At 40.6% G+C, this 17,504-nt stretch overlaps 1 protein-coding gene across 2 annotated transcripts in view; it reads left to right on the top strand.

The window, feature by feature from the left end:
- Positions 1-17,504, top strand: part of LOC134612684 (multidrug and toxin extrusion protein 2-like) — a 115,785-nt gene that overhangs the window by 24,296 nt on the left and 73,985 nt on the right. For both annotated transcript variants that reach the window (XM_063457115.1, XM_063457107.1), the window contains exon 3: positions 11,124-11,225. In XM_063457115.1, coding sequence (XP_063313185.1) covers positions 11,124-11,225 — 102 coding nt within the window. The remainder of the gene's footprint in view (positions 1-11,123; positions 11,226-17,504) is intronic.

Here is a 17,504-nt window from a genome sequence, read left to right as displayed (position 1 = left end):
CTGAAAGCTTTCCTTTCTTTTCTGTCAGTAACTTACGCCAGCTCTCTGGCTGCAATCTACCGCACGGAGGTACGGCAATTCCACACACTTTAGCAATCTTATCAACCTTCTTAACCATCTCTTCCCCTTCTCTATCTTCTACCAAATCACACGCGAACCACCCCTTACTGGGTTTTCCTAATTTCTGTCCCATACCCTCTATATAAGGCGTCCCAGATACAGAGAGAGAGAGAGAGAGAGATAAATAGAAAGAGAATGTCTACAATGCTCGACTGCTACGCAAGAATAAATTCCAACGTACGTCTTCCCAAAACGTAGACTAGTCACTGATTCCGCCTACCCAAGGTAGCCGCGGATTGGAGCGAGGCGAGAAGTGTGTGACCAATCACTTCTCTCAGAACAGAGAAATAGGAGGGGAAAGTGTAAATGATACAGAGAGTAAGATGAAAGTAAATACAGGAACCAGCGTGACAGACAATGAAAACAATATTCAAGTGTAAATACAGTACATGCATCACAGTGTAAATAAGTTCAAACAGTTCAAACAGGGTTAACAAAAATCCCTTTCCCTTACACGTGTGGCAAAAGCCACCTACCTCAATCCCGTAGTACACCTGCAGACCCACCCGCAGGTACCACTACCACGTGGTGATGGAGACAGCAATACCAGCCTGAATCCACCTGCCACAAAAGTTAAACTGGAACACCCAGCGTCAGCGCTCAAGGCTGCAGTGTTCCACCTCTCTGCACACAACAAGCAGAGTAAAGTGGTGTCCAATGAGGCTAGCAGTCAAAGTGACACTTATGGGAAACCCCCAGGAGGCAGTGAGTCTACACCCCTCCACAGATTCCCCCCCTCTTTTTCCTTACTGCCGTAGCTACTCGGCACCTAAAAGAGGAAAACAGGTAAACAGAAGATCCCCAGGAAAACGTCCACAGATCCACCCCCCTTTTTCCTTACTACCACAGCCACGTGGTACCTAAAAGGGGTAAACAGGCAAATGAACAAATAAACCACCCAGGCACTAGAATAAGGACAAATTAATAAGAGCACACCCAGGTAACAGATAGTCAGTATGTGCAGGTAAAGTAGGTATCAACAAGTAAGGTGTGGGGTCTCTGGGCAAGATATTACCTGTCTTTGATGACCTCTTGGCAGCCAATCACAGACGCTGGGGCAGGTCAATCACAGGGGCTGGAACATACCGGGCAGGTGCTGCAGCAGACTCAACCGTGTATTCAGAGGTGATCAATCTCCTTCCTTCCCCCAGGATTCATCCACCCCACGCCTTCTCGGACGGCTGCCCTAGCAGGGCATAACCCAGGCCCCACGTTGGGCGCCAGCTGATAAAGGAATCTTTTATGCAAACCAATAAGTTTGAATGACTATCTGTTCCTGACGCAAATTAAATTGCGTATACGCAGAAGTAAATTCACACTGACACAAGGTTCAGGTTAGATGAAAGAACTTCAGGAAATTTATTGGCATCTGTTAAAAAGCGGTCTCGCAGACCCTTTTAAAGGCAAAATTACATCATTGGAAGAAATCAAGATATAGGCAAATAAACATTGTCAATTGGCTCAAGTGCAAAGTGGTTAGTTAAATGCCCTCCCTGTTGGGTGTTACATCTTTATGTCATAGCTGACGTCATGACGAGCTCCTACAGGTTTCGGCACCATCTTGCTGGCACGAGGGAGCTTTCTTGATGGGAGGGGGCTTTTGGCAGTTGGCCATAATGAGCAACTGGCACGTTAGTCGTTCAAGGTTAGTTTCCTCAAGGCCTTTTTAGCAATTATACATTCTATTAAGACTATCTGCTACAGTGTTTCATTTAATCAGGATTCTAGCATTTCCTGCTGACACGCTATTTCTATGAACAAAGCAATCTTGTAAGATTTAAACTATGAGGCCTGAGAACTGAATATGAGAATATAGTATTAAAGGGGCCCAGTAAGGGTATATTTTATGAGGGGCCTAATAATTCTACAACAATAGAAAGGTGTCAGAACACACAGTGCATCACAGTTTGCTGCATATGGAGGGCTATATAGCTGCAGACCAGTCAGAGTAATGAGCCTTGTCCACTGCCAAATAGCTTTCAAAGTGGACGTTAGTGTCACAACTGGACCATGGAGCAATAGAAGGTTGCCTGGTTTGATGAATCACATTTTCTTTTAGATCAGGTGGATAGTATACTTGGGAAAGAGATGGTAGCAGGATGCACTATGGGAAGAAGGCAAGCTGGTGGAGGCAGTGTTATGCTACAGGCCATATACTCCCCTTCATGGCAGTGAAGCATGAACAGTGTTCAATGGTGGCAGGGGCCTCTTTCAGCAAAGGAACGCACCCTGCCACAGTGCAGAAATTGTTCAGGAATAGTTTGAGGAACATGACAAAGAGTTTAGAGTGTTGCCTAGCCCTCTAAATTCCCCAGTTCTCAATCTGTGGGATGTGCTAAAACAATAAATCTGATCATTGGAGACCCCACCTCACACTTGCAGGACTTACAGGATCTGCTGCTAATGTATTGGTGCCAGATACTACAGGGCACCATTAGTGGTCTTGTTAAGTACATGCCTTAACGCACCTGAGCTGTTTTGGTAGCACGTGAGGGACCTACACAATTTTAGGCAGGTGATTTTAATGTTGTAACTGATCAGTGTACATGTTAATATATTCTGTCTTTTCAAAAACAATCTTGGTACACAATATTAAAGGCCTTCATCCTTCCCCCTCTGCACAATCATTGGGCCTGCTTAAGCACACTTTTCTAAACAGGGTCATTCTACCTGATAACACTGACATGCAGGTTTCACTGCTAGCACTTAAAATACCACTCAAACTCCGCATATCACTTCAACATTCTTGAGTATCCCATAATAATGCCAGTTTATTATAAGTGATTAATGACCCCCATTGGCTGTCAATCAACTCAGAGCCTGCCTCCTCCCCTCCATACCTCAAATCAGACCTCAGAACAGGATGCTGTATGCACGTGTGTGCATGGAGTAGGACTTTCAGAGGCTTCTGAAGCTCTTTTCAGACATACCCCAATGAAAACATGTATAAAATATGCATGGGGGTTTATCTAATAAACTGAGATTTAAAATGTTATGCCCATTTGGGCATTTTCCCATCAACAAACATGATAAACACTTTCTGGGGGAAATATCTGTGATAAGTAGTACAAAATGGCCTAATATAAAGGATCATGCAGATTAAAACTGGATGCACCTTTAAAACAGGGGTTCCTGAAAGGTGGATCCCTTGACACTTTGCATGCCATTTCTTGTCTTTAGAATAACAAAATATCATTGAAGTTGTATTTTTTAAAACATATGGGGATATATATTTTGGGCACACCTGCTTTAAAATGTTCAATATAAGATAGGATGGGAAAGGCACTTCTTAGTCAGTAATTCCTTATACTACAGATTCTGTATTAGAAAGAGTTCGTAACTGAGATTACAGTATGTGCTTTATAAAACAAAATGCTAATCTTACAGGTTTTGCATAAAACCACTAAGCACCAGATGAATACCCCTAAGGTAAAAAATAAGTAGTTAAGCCACATACCCTGTAATAGCATTGTAATTTTTCTGCTGAGGCATTTAAATGAAAGCAATGTAGTTATTCCATTACTTGTGGCCAAAAGGGACAGTTACAGCTCAAAGCCTAACTAAATAGGACATATTCTGAGTATTATGTGGCAGCAGGGTAAACTACTATTGTTTGTAGACTTTAGATTTTATGTTGTAGGAGAATACAACTTCTGTCATGCTGCTTTTCACTAAGTTTTCATGGAGCATAATGATTGCTGGGGTACACTGTACTGCCCTGTTGTGGTTATGGGACAAGCAGTGCCCTGGCACCCATCCATTGTAAGGAGTCAAACTGTTTAGTAAGTGTTAGGTGCACTAAGGTGCACTGCTCCACACCTCCTCTCTGCCAGAAGCCCTCTTCATTGAGCTTAGCCCGACACAGTACAGCAAGTTAAAAATAGCAGAATCTTGTGGCTCGCCTTGGCAGTAAAAAGGTGTCAAATAGGTGCCAGCCGTCACTTTCTCCTAGCGCTCAACATCATCACAGGGGGCACGGTCGGGTTATTAAAGGGCCTCTGGAAATACTTTGCCATTGAGGGGCCCTCATGGCATGGACCCCCAATGGACCCCTCAACACGGCAGGTACCGTGTTCGCAGGGGTCTACAGGGCAGCTGGGCACGGTTGCAGCTGCGACCCCTGAGACTGTGGTAAGTGTGTATGTGTATATGTCAAGGATTGGTTGGGATTGGTTGGGAAATGGTTCTGACACCAGTAGCAACTGCCATAACTAGAAACCCAATGGAGATTTTAATTTCCCACTGGTTTCCATTTACCAGTTGGGAAACAGTTCTTGGTGGTAAAATGATGTACAATGGAAATATTTTGTCTTGGATCCTTAAAGGGACACTGTAGGCACCCAGACCACTTCTGCCCACTACCCTTAACCCTGCAAGTGTAATTATTACAGTTTTTTTTTTAACTACAATAATTACCTTGCAGGGTTAAGTCCTCCCCTAGCGGCTGTCTATTAGACAGCCACTAGAGGGAACTTCCTGCTCTATAGCACAGGTTTTCTGTGCTAAAGCGTCGCTGGATGTCCTCACGCTGTGTGAGGACCTCCAGCATCGCTCAATTCCCCATAGGAAAGCATTGAAAATCGCTTTCAATGCTTTCCTACAGGGTGCGCTAATGCACATGCGCGGCATTGCCGCGCATGCTCATTAGGTCTCCTCGGCCAGGGGGCGGGATCAGTCTTGCGCACCAGCTGACGTAGGCAGAAGGTGGAGCGGCGGGGGAGGAGCAGGCAGCGATGTGGGATATGTCGCTGCCTCAGGTAAGTCACTGAAGGGGTTTTCACCCCTTCAGCAACTGGGCATTGGGTGGTGGGAGGGAGAGGAATCCTGCAGTGCCAGGAAAACGGATTGTTTTCCTGGCACTGGAGATTCCCTTTAAGTAAAGGAAAACCATGATTGAATATTGCCGTTAGGCATGATCCAGGTATCTCCAAACCAGACTGATGTATCAGTAGAGTCTGAAGTGCCTGTGGTACGCCAACTGAAGTACATCTCCCACTTGGCTTCAGACTCTACTGATACATCAGCCTGGTTTGGAGATACCTGGATCAAGTAGAAGTAGGCATCATTCTTAGTAAAAAGATAATATTGATCAATTTAGTTTGGGCTATCAGTAACTCAGAGGGGTATAAATCCAAAATAACACATTCTAGTTTGGAGGACATAAACACATGCAGGGTGGATAAAAATCAATAAATTAATAGCATTTTTTTTTAAATCAGACTATTTGTTCACCGTTATCTATATATTTCTAATGGTAGAAAATATTATTCAAAATATGAACAACCAGCAAGGATGAGATATTGAAAAAGAATGATTAAAAAAAGCATGTGCATGCACATTACGTCCACAATGCTCCTATGTGAGGACCATTGTATTGGACCTTGACAGACATAAGCAGCACAGAGGAAGCTTTGACCCTGGAAAAATTATAGTAAAACTTTTTTTTATTTTTTTTATTTTTGTTGCGAGGGCACCTGAAAAAGAGTTGGGACACTTTAGCCTTAGGAATACAGTTCTGTACAGTGTTGCTTTCATTTAATTGAAACCACATCACTTCTATAACCATAATGACTACAGTGGGCTGTAGTATTTTATTTATGGTGCTTGGATTGCTCCAGTTCATCAGCAATTCTGATTGCTTTAAGTACCAGCAGTTAAATTAGCTATAGGATGACACTACCATCAATCCCAGATAGTTCTCTTTTGAGATGCCATATACAGAATTTTTTTTTCAATTCTTTATTTAGGGGAGATGCCATATACAGCATTTTGTTTTCAATTCTTTATTTAGTCACTGATGCATCGCAAGATTACTCTTAGCAAGGCTTCACAGACTCAGATTTTACAAAATAAAATACAATAAACTCAAAACGATTTAAAGGTATAGGCAAGCAGAACATTTTTGAGAAACTGCAATGTTTAAATTGAAGGGTTAAAACTGCCTCTAGTGGCTGTCTACCAGACAGCCATTAGAGGTGCTTCTTACAGTTTCACAGAGTTTGGCTCAGTGAAACGACACTGGATGTCCTCATGCTTTGCAGTGATCGAGTGAGACTTGAGTCAATGCTTTCCTATTGGGAAGGCCTAGTTACTCCCAGCAGCTGACATCTGTAACATATTCTTCCTCACCTTGCGGTCAGCGGCCGTGCGTCTGCATGACTAACACTTGCGACATGTTAATGGCCGTTGCGGATCCACAGCTAATTATACCCCCACATCCGCTCACGTGAATGACAACATTGGCGTGCACGTGACGTCACGCACACACCGTGTTTTGGGGTCAAAGAGCGATCCCAGCCAATCGGAAAGGTAAAGCAGGTATAAAAACCTAGAATTGCCTTTCCTCATTTCCCTGTCGTGCTTTCCCTAGTGGTTGTCCGAGAGCGCGTTCCTGATTCAAGTTTTTTTCTGGTTTTTAACTTTGGCTTTGATTTTGACTTCCCTGTATTTCTGGTATCCCTGACCTCTGGCTTTCCTTTATCGTTGCGTCCCTATTTGTGTCCCCTGACCTCGGCTAGCACACTGACGATTCTTTGGTACGTTAGTCCGGCAATTCTAAGGCCCAGTAATATGTTACCTATTAGTCATCTGTGTAACACAATTTTACGTGCTGGATCATATAGTAATCCTGACAACATCATCGTCGTTGGATCCCTACCCAGGGACATCGGCGCTGGAATCAGCTAAGTTTAAAAGTTTTTTTTAACCCTTTACATCGCTGGTGGGGGGCAAGGGAGTGTAGGGCTAAGGGTTCCTATAGTGTTAGGAATACAGCTGTATATTCATAACACTATAGTGATCCTTTAAACTTAAATTCCCTGTGATACATGTCTATTGGTGATACATGTCTATTGGTACACACAAATATAGGTAATCTTTGCTCATGGAGAAACATGTAGTTATCCCTAGTCACTCCTTTTGGGCAGGTTCCCTGTCCTCCTAATCTCTCTCTTTACCATTATGCTATTTAATCCTCCAAAGGCACTGACAATTTTTATACTTGTTCATTATATTATGAACTATCTCTGTGAGCTTATCCATCAACCAGTTGTCCTTTATTTGAACTTATATCTCTTGTAAAGTCGGGAATCCATCTTTCAACTATCCCTCTGCTAAGGCTGTCTTAACCACCAGTACTATGAAATATCATATTGAATCATTTTTGAGAAAGGGGGAAACCCGTCAATGGGCCTAGACAGATATGTCCAGGGATCTAGGTTAAACTGTCTGAGAAACACTAAAGCTAGTAACGATTGGACCATTTTACAGAACCTCTTCATGCTTGGTCATCCCCACCACATATGTTCCTCATGACCCACATTCCCTCCAGCAATCATCTGTTGGTGTTTTTATCAATCTTCTACAGTTTCACTGGAGTGGTATACCACCGTATTATAAATTTAAACATTTGGTCTTGAAGGTTCCCTCATACGGACATCTTTCTAGCAGCCTAACATATATCCTTCCATCCTCCACCTTCTAGCTCTTCTTCCACCTACAGTATTTATTGATTAGGAAGTTTTAATTGCACAATCCTTAATGGGGGCAATCATATGTTCTTTACTAGAGCAGACACATCTATTATATATCTATATTTTGCAGTATATAATCTCCAGCATATTCCAAACAGTAGAATTGGCAATGTGTTACATGCCCTTCACATTAATCCCATCAGTGTCACAAGTCTATAGTTGTCATTTGGTTGCTCCTCAGATTCTCAGATTTAAACAAGTATCAGGGCAGTTCCCTCCTATGCATGCAAGGTTATTATGTGCTTATTTTGCAAGTCTGTGTCAGACACATTTTGAGGCACATAGTTCCCTTCTCTTAGAGTTACAAAGCTGTGACAAGTGCAGGCTTGGGTGCAAGTTTTGCATGCATGTCCTACCTAAGTCAGCATCATTGGCTATGTTTTTTGGACCTTATGCATTGTCCTGTTCCAGACTGACCTAATCATATCCATATTTTTTTGAGCAAATGTCCTTTTTCTTAGAAATATTAGTTGTAGTTGTTCCCATGGCTAGGATTTAGAACTGTAGTGCTTTATTGAACCCTTGCTCTATGCCAGTATCTAGCCGAGTGTGCTCGTGTTTGTTTTTGGATACATGCCAGATAAATGCTGACACAGCTGATCCTCCTCCCGAGTGTCCCTACTTAGGAGGAACAGTGCATATATTGGAGCCAAATCTCCCTGTCCGTCTTTTCTATGCCAATGGCCATCATTTCTTGGAGTTGCATATTGTTGGTGTTCCACAAGTCCTGAGGCTACTATAATTTGATGATATGCCTACAATAAATATTGGTTTGTGAGTGTGACTATTTATTAATTTACTCACACATTTTTTCAACAATATTGCATGTTTTTCTCTGTTGTTATTGTATTGTAGATTACCTTCGGGTATTTTTCTATATTGCTTTGAGGACTAAGAGTAGTCTGTCAGGATTACTGTTTGATCCAGCACGTAGAACTGTATAGCACGGATGACAAATAAGTAACGTATTACCGGTCCTTAGAATGGCTGGATTTAACGTACATAGAATAGTCAAAAATACTAGCCGAGGTCAGGGAACACAGAAAGGGACGCAGCGATGAGGAAAGCCAGGAGTCAGGATACCAGAATATAGAGAAGTCAATAAACAAAGCCAAAGTCAAAAACCAGGTAGAAAACTAATAACAGGAACACGCTCTCGGACAACCACAAGGGAAACCACGACAGGGCACTGAGCCGGATGAGAACTGGGCCTAAATACCCCTCCTTTAGTTCTGATAGGCTGTAACCGGCCTTTGACCCCAAAGTCAGTTACCAGGTTTCATTTGCATAATTGCTGCTCAGCATTAACCCTTCTGTGGATTAGGTTGCTGCTCGGCACAACTTTTCCTGTGTGGACAGTAAATGTCATTAACCACATTTCTATAAGCGGATGAATACGTGACATAGTCCTTATCTACAGTACTATCAGTACAAGGGTAATTGCTGTGAATTTTTTACCTTTTGCCCACTGAGTGTGTGTTCTATCCACCAATAGGTGTATCTGTATATACTATATTTGGTTATATTTTTGGTGTGTCTGAGTGCACAACAGAGCTTGACAGCAATAATGTGTTTATGAATGTGTTTAGAAATTAATTTGTGTAAATAAGGTACACTGTTCTTGTTCTAAGTTACATTTCAGTTGCTAAAATCGTTATTAGTAAGTCACCCAACATTTCTAAGAACAGATTTTCCCCTGGTCATAGACCCAACCACACCCCTAAAATTATGTCCATCATTTTCCATTTGAAATGTTTGGCGTTATGCAGATGAGGGTGTTGTTAAAGGGATACTGTAGTGCCAGGAATACAATGCTGTATTACTGGCACTACCGATCCCTCTGCCTCCCCCTCCCACCCCGGCACCATCCTCCTACCCGGTAATTAAAGGTTTAAAACCCTTTATTAACTTACCTGATCCCAGCACCGGGTCCCTCTGCGCTGGGTTGAAGCTCTGCCCCCTCCTCCGTCCCGCGTTGAGGTCTAATGGGCATGCACGGCAAATGCTGCAAGCGCATTAGACCTCTCGATAGGAAGGCATTGAATGAATGCTTTCCTATGGGGAAAAATCTGAAGTTGGAGGTACTCATGCAGAGCGTGAGGATGTCCAGCATCAAATAACGGACCAAAAGTCTGTTACGATTCCTGAAGCACCCCCAGTGGCTGTCTGTTAGACAGCCACTAAGGCAGACTTAGAGCTGCAATGTAATTGCAGCACAAGGTGCAAAAGGGACAGAGCACCCAGACCACTTCAATGAGGTGAAGTAGTCTGGGTGCCTACAGTGTCCCTTTAAGCTGACAGCACAGCTTGACTAGTTGATTTCTCTATTATAGGATTACTTAGACCAGGCATAGGCAACCTTTGGCACTCCAGATGTTTTGGACTACACCTCCCATGATGCTTTGCCAGCATTGTGGGTGTACAAGCATTATGGGGGATGTAGTCCACAACATCTGGAGTGCCAAAGGTTGCCTACCCCTGACTTAGACCTTCAGGCCTTACACTGTACGACTGGGTTCCTATGTCAAGTCTTTTAATATCATATCACAGGTGACCTGAAATATTCACATATAGCTGTTGCACTTAGTACTATCTCGCAACATGATAACATCCAAAATCCAAATCTTACATGCATGTGAAGTAGCATAGTTCAAAATGTTCTCAGTGTAACTAGACCAATGTATGCTACAAATTTTACTTTTTTGTGCAGTATCAAAAAGAATTAGCATTCACAGAAGGAAGGACAAGATCTTCCCAGTAGAGTGGCATAATGGCTTTTATTCTGTTAAATAACCTCTTATGGGTAGAGTATTTGTGGCTGATTGTTCTGTTGCACTATTTCAGGAATGTCAGTGAAAGAATTTCCGATGGTAAGAAATATCACACAAAGCGCAAAGGTTGAATTATTAGACAATACCACCATGAGTGAAGATATGTGGCCATACCAGCAGTATAAAACAATGTTTGAGAAGTCTAAGGAGTTTATATACAAATTATTACCCGTATCCTATAGCATTCTTGAAGGACCACTATAGTGCCAGGAAAACAAACTCGTTTTCCTGGCTCTATAGGGTCTTTGGGTCCCACCCACCATCAGGGTCCCCACCCGCCGGGCTCTAGGGGAGGAAGGGGTTAAACTCGTACATTTCTCCAGCGCCGGGCTCCCTCAGTTAAATTCAATATTTCAGAACATAGAAACAGTAAGGAAGAATTTGCTAATTTGAGATACCTATCAAGATGAGGAAGGTGATTGAACACTTAATTGCATATAAGTGACAGATGATTTTTGAGGCTAGTCGTTCTATATGTAGGATTGTGTTGAGGAGACAAGAGAGTAATGGCAATAGATAAGACAATACATTACAGTGTGGCGATTAATTATTACAACTGTATTTTTGTTTTCTTGATTTAAATTGTAAATACAGAAAATTATATAAAATATACTATATGACTTTCTCTTTCTTTTTTTAGATTCTGTCTCAGATTATGGTACTACTGGTGAATATTGTGAGCTGCATTTTTTGTGGTCATTTGGGTAAAATTGAGCTGGACTCTGTGATACTCGCTGTTGCTGTATGTATTCTCAATTTCTTATTATGCATGAAGATTAACATTTTGTGACAGTTTATGCATTATATATTTTATAATAAAAATATTTTTTATTATTAGTTATTTTGTTTCCTCACTGTCAGGACTAACCCATCCCAAACACGTAAACCGAGGTAGAGACAGAATAAAAGTACATACCGGACCTTAGAGTCACCAGGCTCACACTTAGTATAGATAACACAATGTCAGCAAGCAGACTGAGAGCAAACTTGAACAGGCCCAGGTCAAGGAATACAGATGCAGAAAAAACAAGGCACAAGCCAAGGTCAAGATATAAAAGTTTGCAGTTTGAGTCTCTTGGTGTCAAAAAATGATGCAATATCCTCGTTCTATACGAGGCATTATTTAGGCAAGCGTTCTACATTAATATTGGTGAGTGGAGGACACATGGCATCTTATGATTTTAGGAGATATGATGAGTCCTATCATTAGTACAGGAACAAGATCTTGTGTCAAAAGTGGTGCTAAGTATTATCAGAGGTGCAGGAACGACTTGGGAATTGAGCACAACACCTATGTTTAACCCCTTAAGGACCAAACTTCTGGAATAAAAGGCAATCATGACATGTCACACATGTCGTGTGTCCTTAAGGGGTTAAGGTTAAATGACACTGTGAAGACTAAACTCTTAATCTTTACCTTTTAAAGATATTAGACAAATGGTTAAGCACTAATGAGATGTCTTTAGAACTGAATAAAATATACAGCGAAACAAGTCAGGACCCTCTCCTCCTGGTCAATGATGAAATAGTTTGTGGAGAGAAAGGCAGTTGTGCCTAAATCCAGGGGAGTTATAGAAAACATAAAGCAGACAGTGAAGAGCAATCCACTAGTGTAGTATGTTTTGATATGTCTATAAGTGAAAACAATTAAACCAATACACTTACATTCTCTGGAGCTAAGAATAATGCTCAGATATAGTTACATAGTTACATAGCTGAAAAGAGACTTGCGTCCATCAAGTTCAGCCTTCCTCAAATATGTTTTTGCTGTTGATCCAACAAACTAGGAAAAAAATTCTTATTGACCCCGAAATAGCAGTCAGATGTCTCCTTGGATTAAGCAGGTATTATCACACTAATTAGAAATTATATCCCTGTATGTTATGTTTTTGCAAGTATATATCCAATTGCAGTTTAAACATCTGAATGGACTCTGATAAAACCACCTCTTCCGGCAGAAAATTCCATATCCGTATTGCTCTTACTGTAAAAAAAAACAGATGAAATCTCCTTTCTTCCAGCCTAAATAGGTGACTTTGAGTCCTATGTATAGCCCTGTTTATGAATAGATTTCCAGATAATGGTTTGTACTGGCCCCGAATATATTTGTATAATGTTTTCATATCCCCTCTGAGGTGCCGTTTTTCCAAACTAAAGAGATTTCAATTTTTTAACCTTTTTTCGTAACCAAAATGCACAGCATATTCAAGGTGCAGTCTTACAAGCGATTTAAAAAGAAGCAAAATTATATTTTCATCCCGAGAACTTATACCCTTTTTATACATGACAAAACCTTACTGGCCTTAGCAACTGCAGATTGACATTGCATATTGCTGCCTAATTTGTTGTCTATAGCAATTCCCAAATCCTTCTCGTTTGTGGTTATCCCTAATTCACTACTATTTAGGGTGTAAGTTGATTGTGCATTCCTGACCCCGAAGTGCATAACTTTGCATTTCTCTATATTAAATTTCATCTGCCATTTTAGTGCCCAGTCCCCCAATCTATCCAAATGCCTCTTCAGCAAAGCAATATCCTACTCACATTTTATTACTTTACAAAGTTTTGTGTCATCTGCAAATACTGAAACATGGCTTTCAATGCCTATTTCAAGATCATTTATAAATATGTTAAATAGAAGCGGTCCCAAAACAGAACCCAGGGGACACCACTTACCACTTTTGTCCAGCCTGAAAATTTACCATTAAGGACAACTCGTTGTACTCTATCCTTAAGCCAATGTTCCACCCAAGAACAAGAATATTAATCTAGACCAATTTCTTTTAGTTTGAAGACTAACCTATTGTGAGGAGCCGTATCAAATGCCTTGGCAAAATCCAAGTAGATCACATCCACTGCAACACCCTGATCTATACTTCTACTTACTTCTTCGTAGAATGCAATTAGGTTAGTTTGACATGACCTATGTTTCATAAACCCATGAAGATTATTGCTAATAACAAAGTCCTTCCCAATGAATTCTTAAATATTATCCCTTAATAGCCCTTCAAATATTTTCACAGTCACAGAAGTTAATCTCACAGGCCTATTATTTCCAGGAAATAACAAAAGAGACAACCAATAGTGCTCACTGAATAAAAATAATATAAATAAAATACGTATAAAATGGTACTCACAAGAGGGGAGCAGACTGACTGCTCCTTGAAATTAGCGCTGGTGGTATTATCCCCACCTCGGATTGCTTGGAGTCCAGGATATTAAAAAATGCCAGGTAACAAAATAATATACAGTGTAAAAAAGATAAATGGCACTAAATTAAAAGTGTCCAAATAATCTTTAATATGATAAAAATACACAGTAAAATTTCCACAAACGCGTTTCGCCAATACGGATTTATCAATATGGAGTACAGTGAGCACTATTGGTTGTCTCTTTTATCTTTGAGCATGGAACACACCACTGACGGAGGAATTTTCCCTATATCCCATAAGCGGGGATTATACCGCTGCACGCCTTCTACACTAGAGCGAGTTATAGCTCTTACAAATGTGAGTTTTATACCAGCTTTTAATTTTTTATCCATTTTTACTACCAGACATATTGCACTATCCTGTTTTGTATCTGCTTTATCTTTTCACATACGAGTGAATTCCCAAGAAGAAGATCAGCGAGGAACTTTTCCCTGACCGTGGATCTACAGATTTCTCATTCTCCATAGGAGCATCTTCTAGATAAGACTTTCTTTTTTATTTGGACTTATTGTCGTGTATATATTGATTCCCCTTGGCGCAGCCTTTTTTTGTTATTTCCTTTGTCTTATTTCCTAAGGGTTTTTGAGGGATTCCCTCATAGGGTTGCTGCCTTTTTGTTATTTAGCGCTTACTCTCTTTCCCTATTTTACTCTATTATTTCCAGGCAAGGATTTTGAACCCTTTTTAAATATAGGAACAACATCTGCCTTCCTCCAATCCTCCAGTACAATACCTGAAACAAAAGAATGTTGAAAAATTAAATACAGAGCTTCACTTATTTCTCCACTTAGCTCCTTAAGTACTCGTGGGTGAATATAGTCAGGCCCCGGAGCTTTATTTACATGAATTTTCTTTAACTGATGTCGCACCTTGTCTCGAGTCATCCAATCACAAGTTATCTGCATATCTCTTGCCATAGGATCCTCATTAATATATACTGAAGAAAAATACTTATTTAAAATGTCTGCCTTTTCCTGGTCTTCATTAGCTAACAGACCCATCTCTGTTTCCAGTGTACCTACACTTTCATTTTGTTTAAGAATTGATGTACTTCAAAACATTTTTGGGGTTGGTTTTGCATTCTTTGGCTATCAATTTTTCATTTTCTAGTTTAGCCACTTTAATTGCCTTTTTGCAAGCATTATTGGTTTCCTTATATCTTATATAGGATGCCTCTGATTTGTCCAATTTAAATGCTTTAAATTTCCTTTTCTCATTTTTAATCTCTGGTTTTACTTCACTACTAAGCCACATTGGTTTCAATTTGTTTCTTTTATATTTATTATCCAATGGTACATACTGAGAAATGTACCTTTCTAATATTTGTTTGAAGAGTTTCCATTTATCCTCCGTGTTTTTTTCACTAAAGAGTTTATGCCAGTCGATATGTTGTAGAGCTGCCCTAATCTTATTGAAATTGACTTTTTCTAAAATTATACGTTTTAGTATAGCCCACGTGCTTTTGCTTTTTTGAGTTTATTTTAAAAATGACTATATTGTGATCACTATTTCCCAAATGCTCCCCTACTTGAATGTTGATCAAAAGATCAACATTGTTTGTAATAATGAGATCCAGACAAGCATGGTTTCTAGTTGGTGCTTGTACCAGTTGTGACATGAAGGTATAATTTAACAAATGTAAAAACCTGATTCCCCTTGCTGAAGTACTAGTCACTCTATACCAATTTATGTCTGGGTAATTAAAATCTCCAATAATTAATGTGTTACCCCGATTTGCAGCTTTCCCAATTTGCTCTAACAGCTGTTCTTCCTCATTCATATTTACATTAGGTTATAACATATCCCAACCAATAATTGATTTCCCTTCGTTTGCCCCAAGCAGATATCTACCCATAAAGCTTCCACATTTTCCTCGTCGCACTCCACATGCCTAAGATTTGACTTTAACTCATGGTTGACATACAAACATACCCCACATATGTGTGCTTGAGTGCTACAATTCCTGCTTGTGGATTTAACTGAGCATGAATTTAAGATTTTAATTTATGAATTTAATTTATGATTTAAGTCCTCAACTAGATGTGCAAAGAAAACACACAGAAAGAAAAATTATCTATGGTGTAGTAAGTTGTTGATAGGCAAATATATATATAAAATAAGTGTGCACTCACATAATAATGAACATATTTGTATAGAGCACAATGATTACGTTTTCTACAATATTTTTGACAGAAACACTTAATTGTCCCTCTTAGTAACATGTTAAATTCAAGGATTTTACTATTACCATGACGTAAAGTCATGATTTTATTAATGACACGGAGGCTCCTATTATGCTGCACTCTTTCTTTATTTCCCTCAGCAGCAAAGAAAAAACTTTATAAATATAACAGTAGTAACATTAACAGTCTTAGGTGTATTCTTCCTAGTAACAGGAACAGCCAATCAGGAACAGCCAATCAGGTTCCACTTCTCCAGCATAATAGGCTCTGTCAGCCAATCCTGTTCCTCTTTATTTGCAGTCCCGAAGTAGTAAAGTGTCCAACCGAACATGAAACTGTACAGGAAGGAGTTTCCCCTTTCGATGTAGGGTAGATTAGGCTGTAAAAGAGGAGAAATATGGTAATACCTTAGCATCAAACTGGGTGTATGCATAATCATAGGTATTTGAGCTAGTGTTTGGTCAATGTTTGTCCAAGGGGATATTATTTAATCTGTACATACTGGTGAACGTATAGACAAAAGACTATCATAGTGAAGACTCACCTGGTTGCAAGTATAACTGTAATTTAATAGTCTGTTAAAATGACTTACCGTAGGTCAACTTACCCAACTCCCGTCTACCATTCCACCATCGCCGGGTGGGAGGGAGGGATAATACTCGCCTCCGTGTCATTAATAAAATCATGACTTTACGTCATGGTAATAGTAAAATCCTTGAATTTTATTAAGACACGGAGGCTCCTATTATGCTGGTTTAAAGCTGAGAAACTACCGTTCCTGCGAAGTGTTGTATTGGTTTGAAGTAGAAATCACGGAAGGTGGTTTCTGAGGACCAGTTGGCCGCTTTCAAAATGTCTTCCAGGCGACAACCCATGGAAGAGGCCTTGGAAGCCATTGCTCCTCTTATGGAGTGAGGAGAAAATATGGAGGTGTCAATTCCTGCCGTAGTCATGATCCATTTGACCCAGCGGGCCAGGGTTGTGGTAGACACCGGTAGGTGTGGTCTTTGGAAAGAGATGAAGAGTTCATGTTTATTTGGGTCCCGCAACGTCATGGTGCGCATTTCGTAGAGTTGTAGGCATTTAACCGGACATAAGAGAGGCTTGTCAGGAAAGGCTGGGTATGTCACTCTCTTTGTCAAGCTTTTTGTTCTCCGTGATATATCAAAAGTGACCCCTTCTGGCGTGTAGGACTGTGCAGTGATGTCTAACGCTCTAACATCTGAGACCCTTTTGCAGGATATGAGGCATAGGAGCATGACCAGTTTTGCCGACAGTTGTTTCAACGATAGTGATGCATTATCCGGCCAAGATTCGAGGAAAAGGAGGATAGTGGAGACGTCCCATAGCACTGAATAGCGTGGTAGCGGGGGTCGTGCAAATCTGATGCCGCGTATGAGATGGCATACCAATGGGTGGCGTCCTATCGGTGCGCCATTGGTGCCTTGGTGTACGGCCGAAATGGCCGATCTGTAGAGGTTCACCGTACGGTATGCTTTGCCGTTTTCAAATAATGAAGTTAAGAACTGCAGGATCGAATTCAGAGGAGCCGATATGGGATCCAGGTTCCGTTCCATGCTCCAATTGTGCCATTTGCTCCAAGCAGATTTATAAGCTTGTCTCGTG

The sequence above is a fragment of the Pelobates fuscus genome, chromosome 1 (genome assembly GCF_036172605.1).
Source record: "Pelobates fuscus isolate aPelFus1 chromosome 1, aPelFus1.pri, whole genome shotgun sequence".
In the NCBI taxonomy this organism is placed as follows: domain Eukaryota; kingdom Metazoa; phylum Chordata; class Amphibia; order Anura; family Pelobatidae; genus Pelobates; species Pelobates fuscus.
The sequence above is the reverse complement of the archived record's forward strand: the minus strand, read 5'-3'. Positions and strand labels throughout refer to the sequence as shown.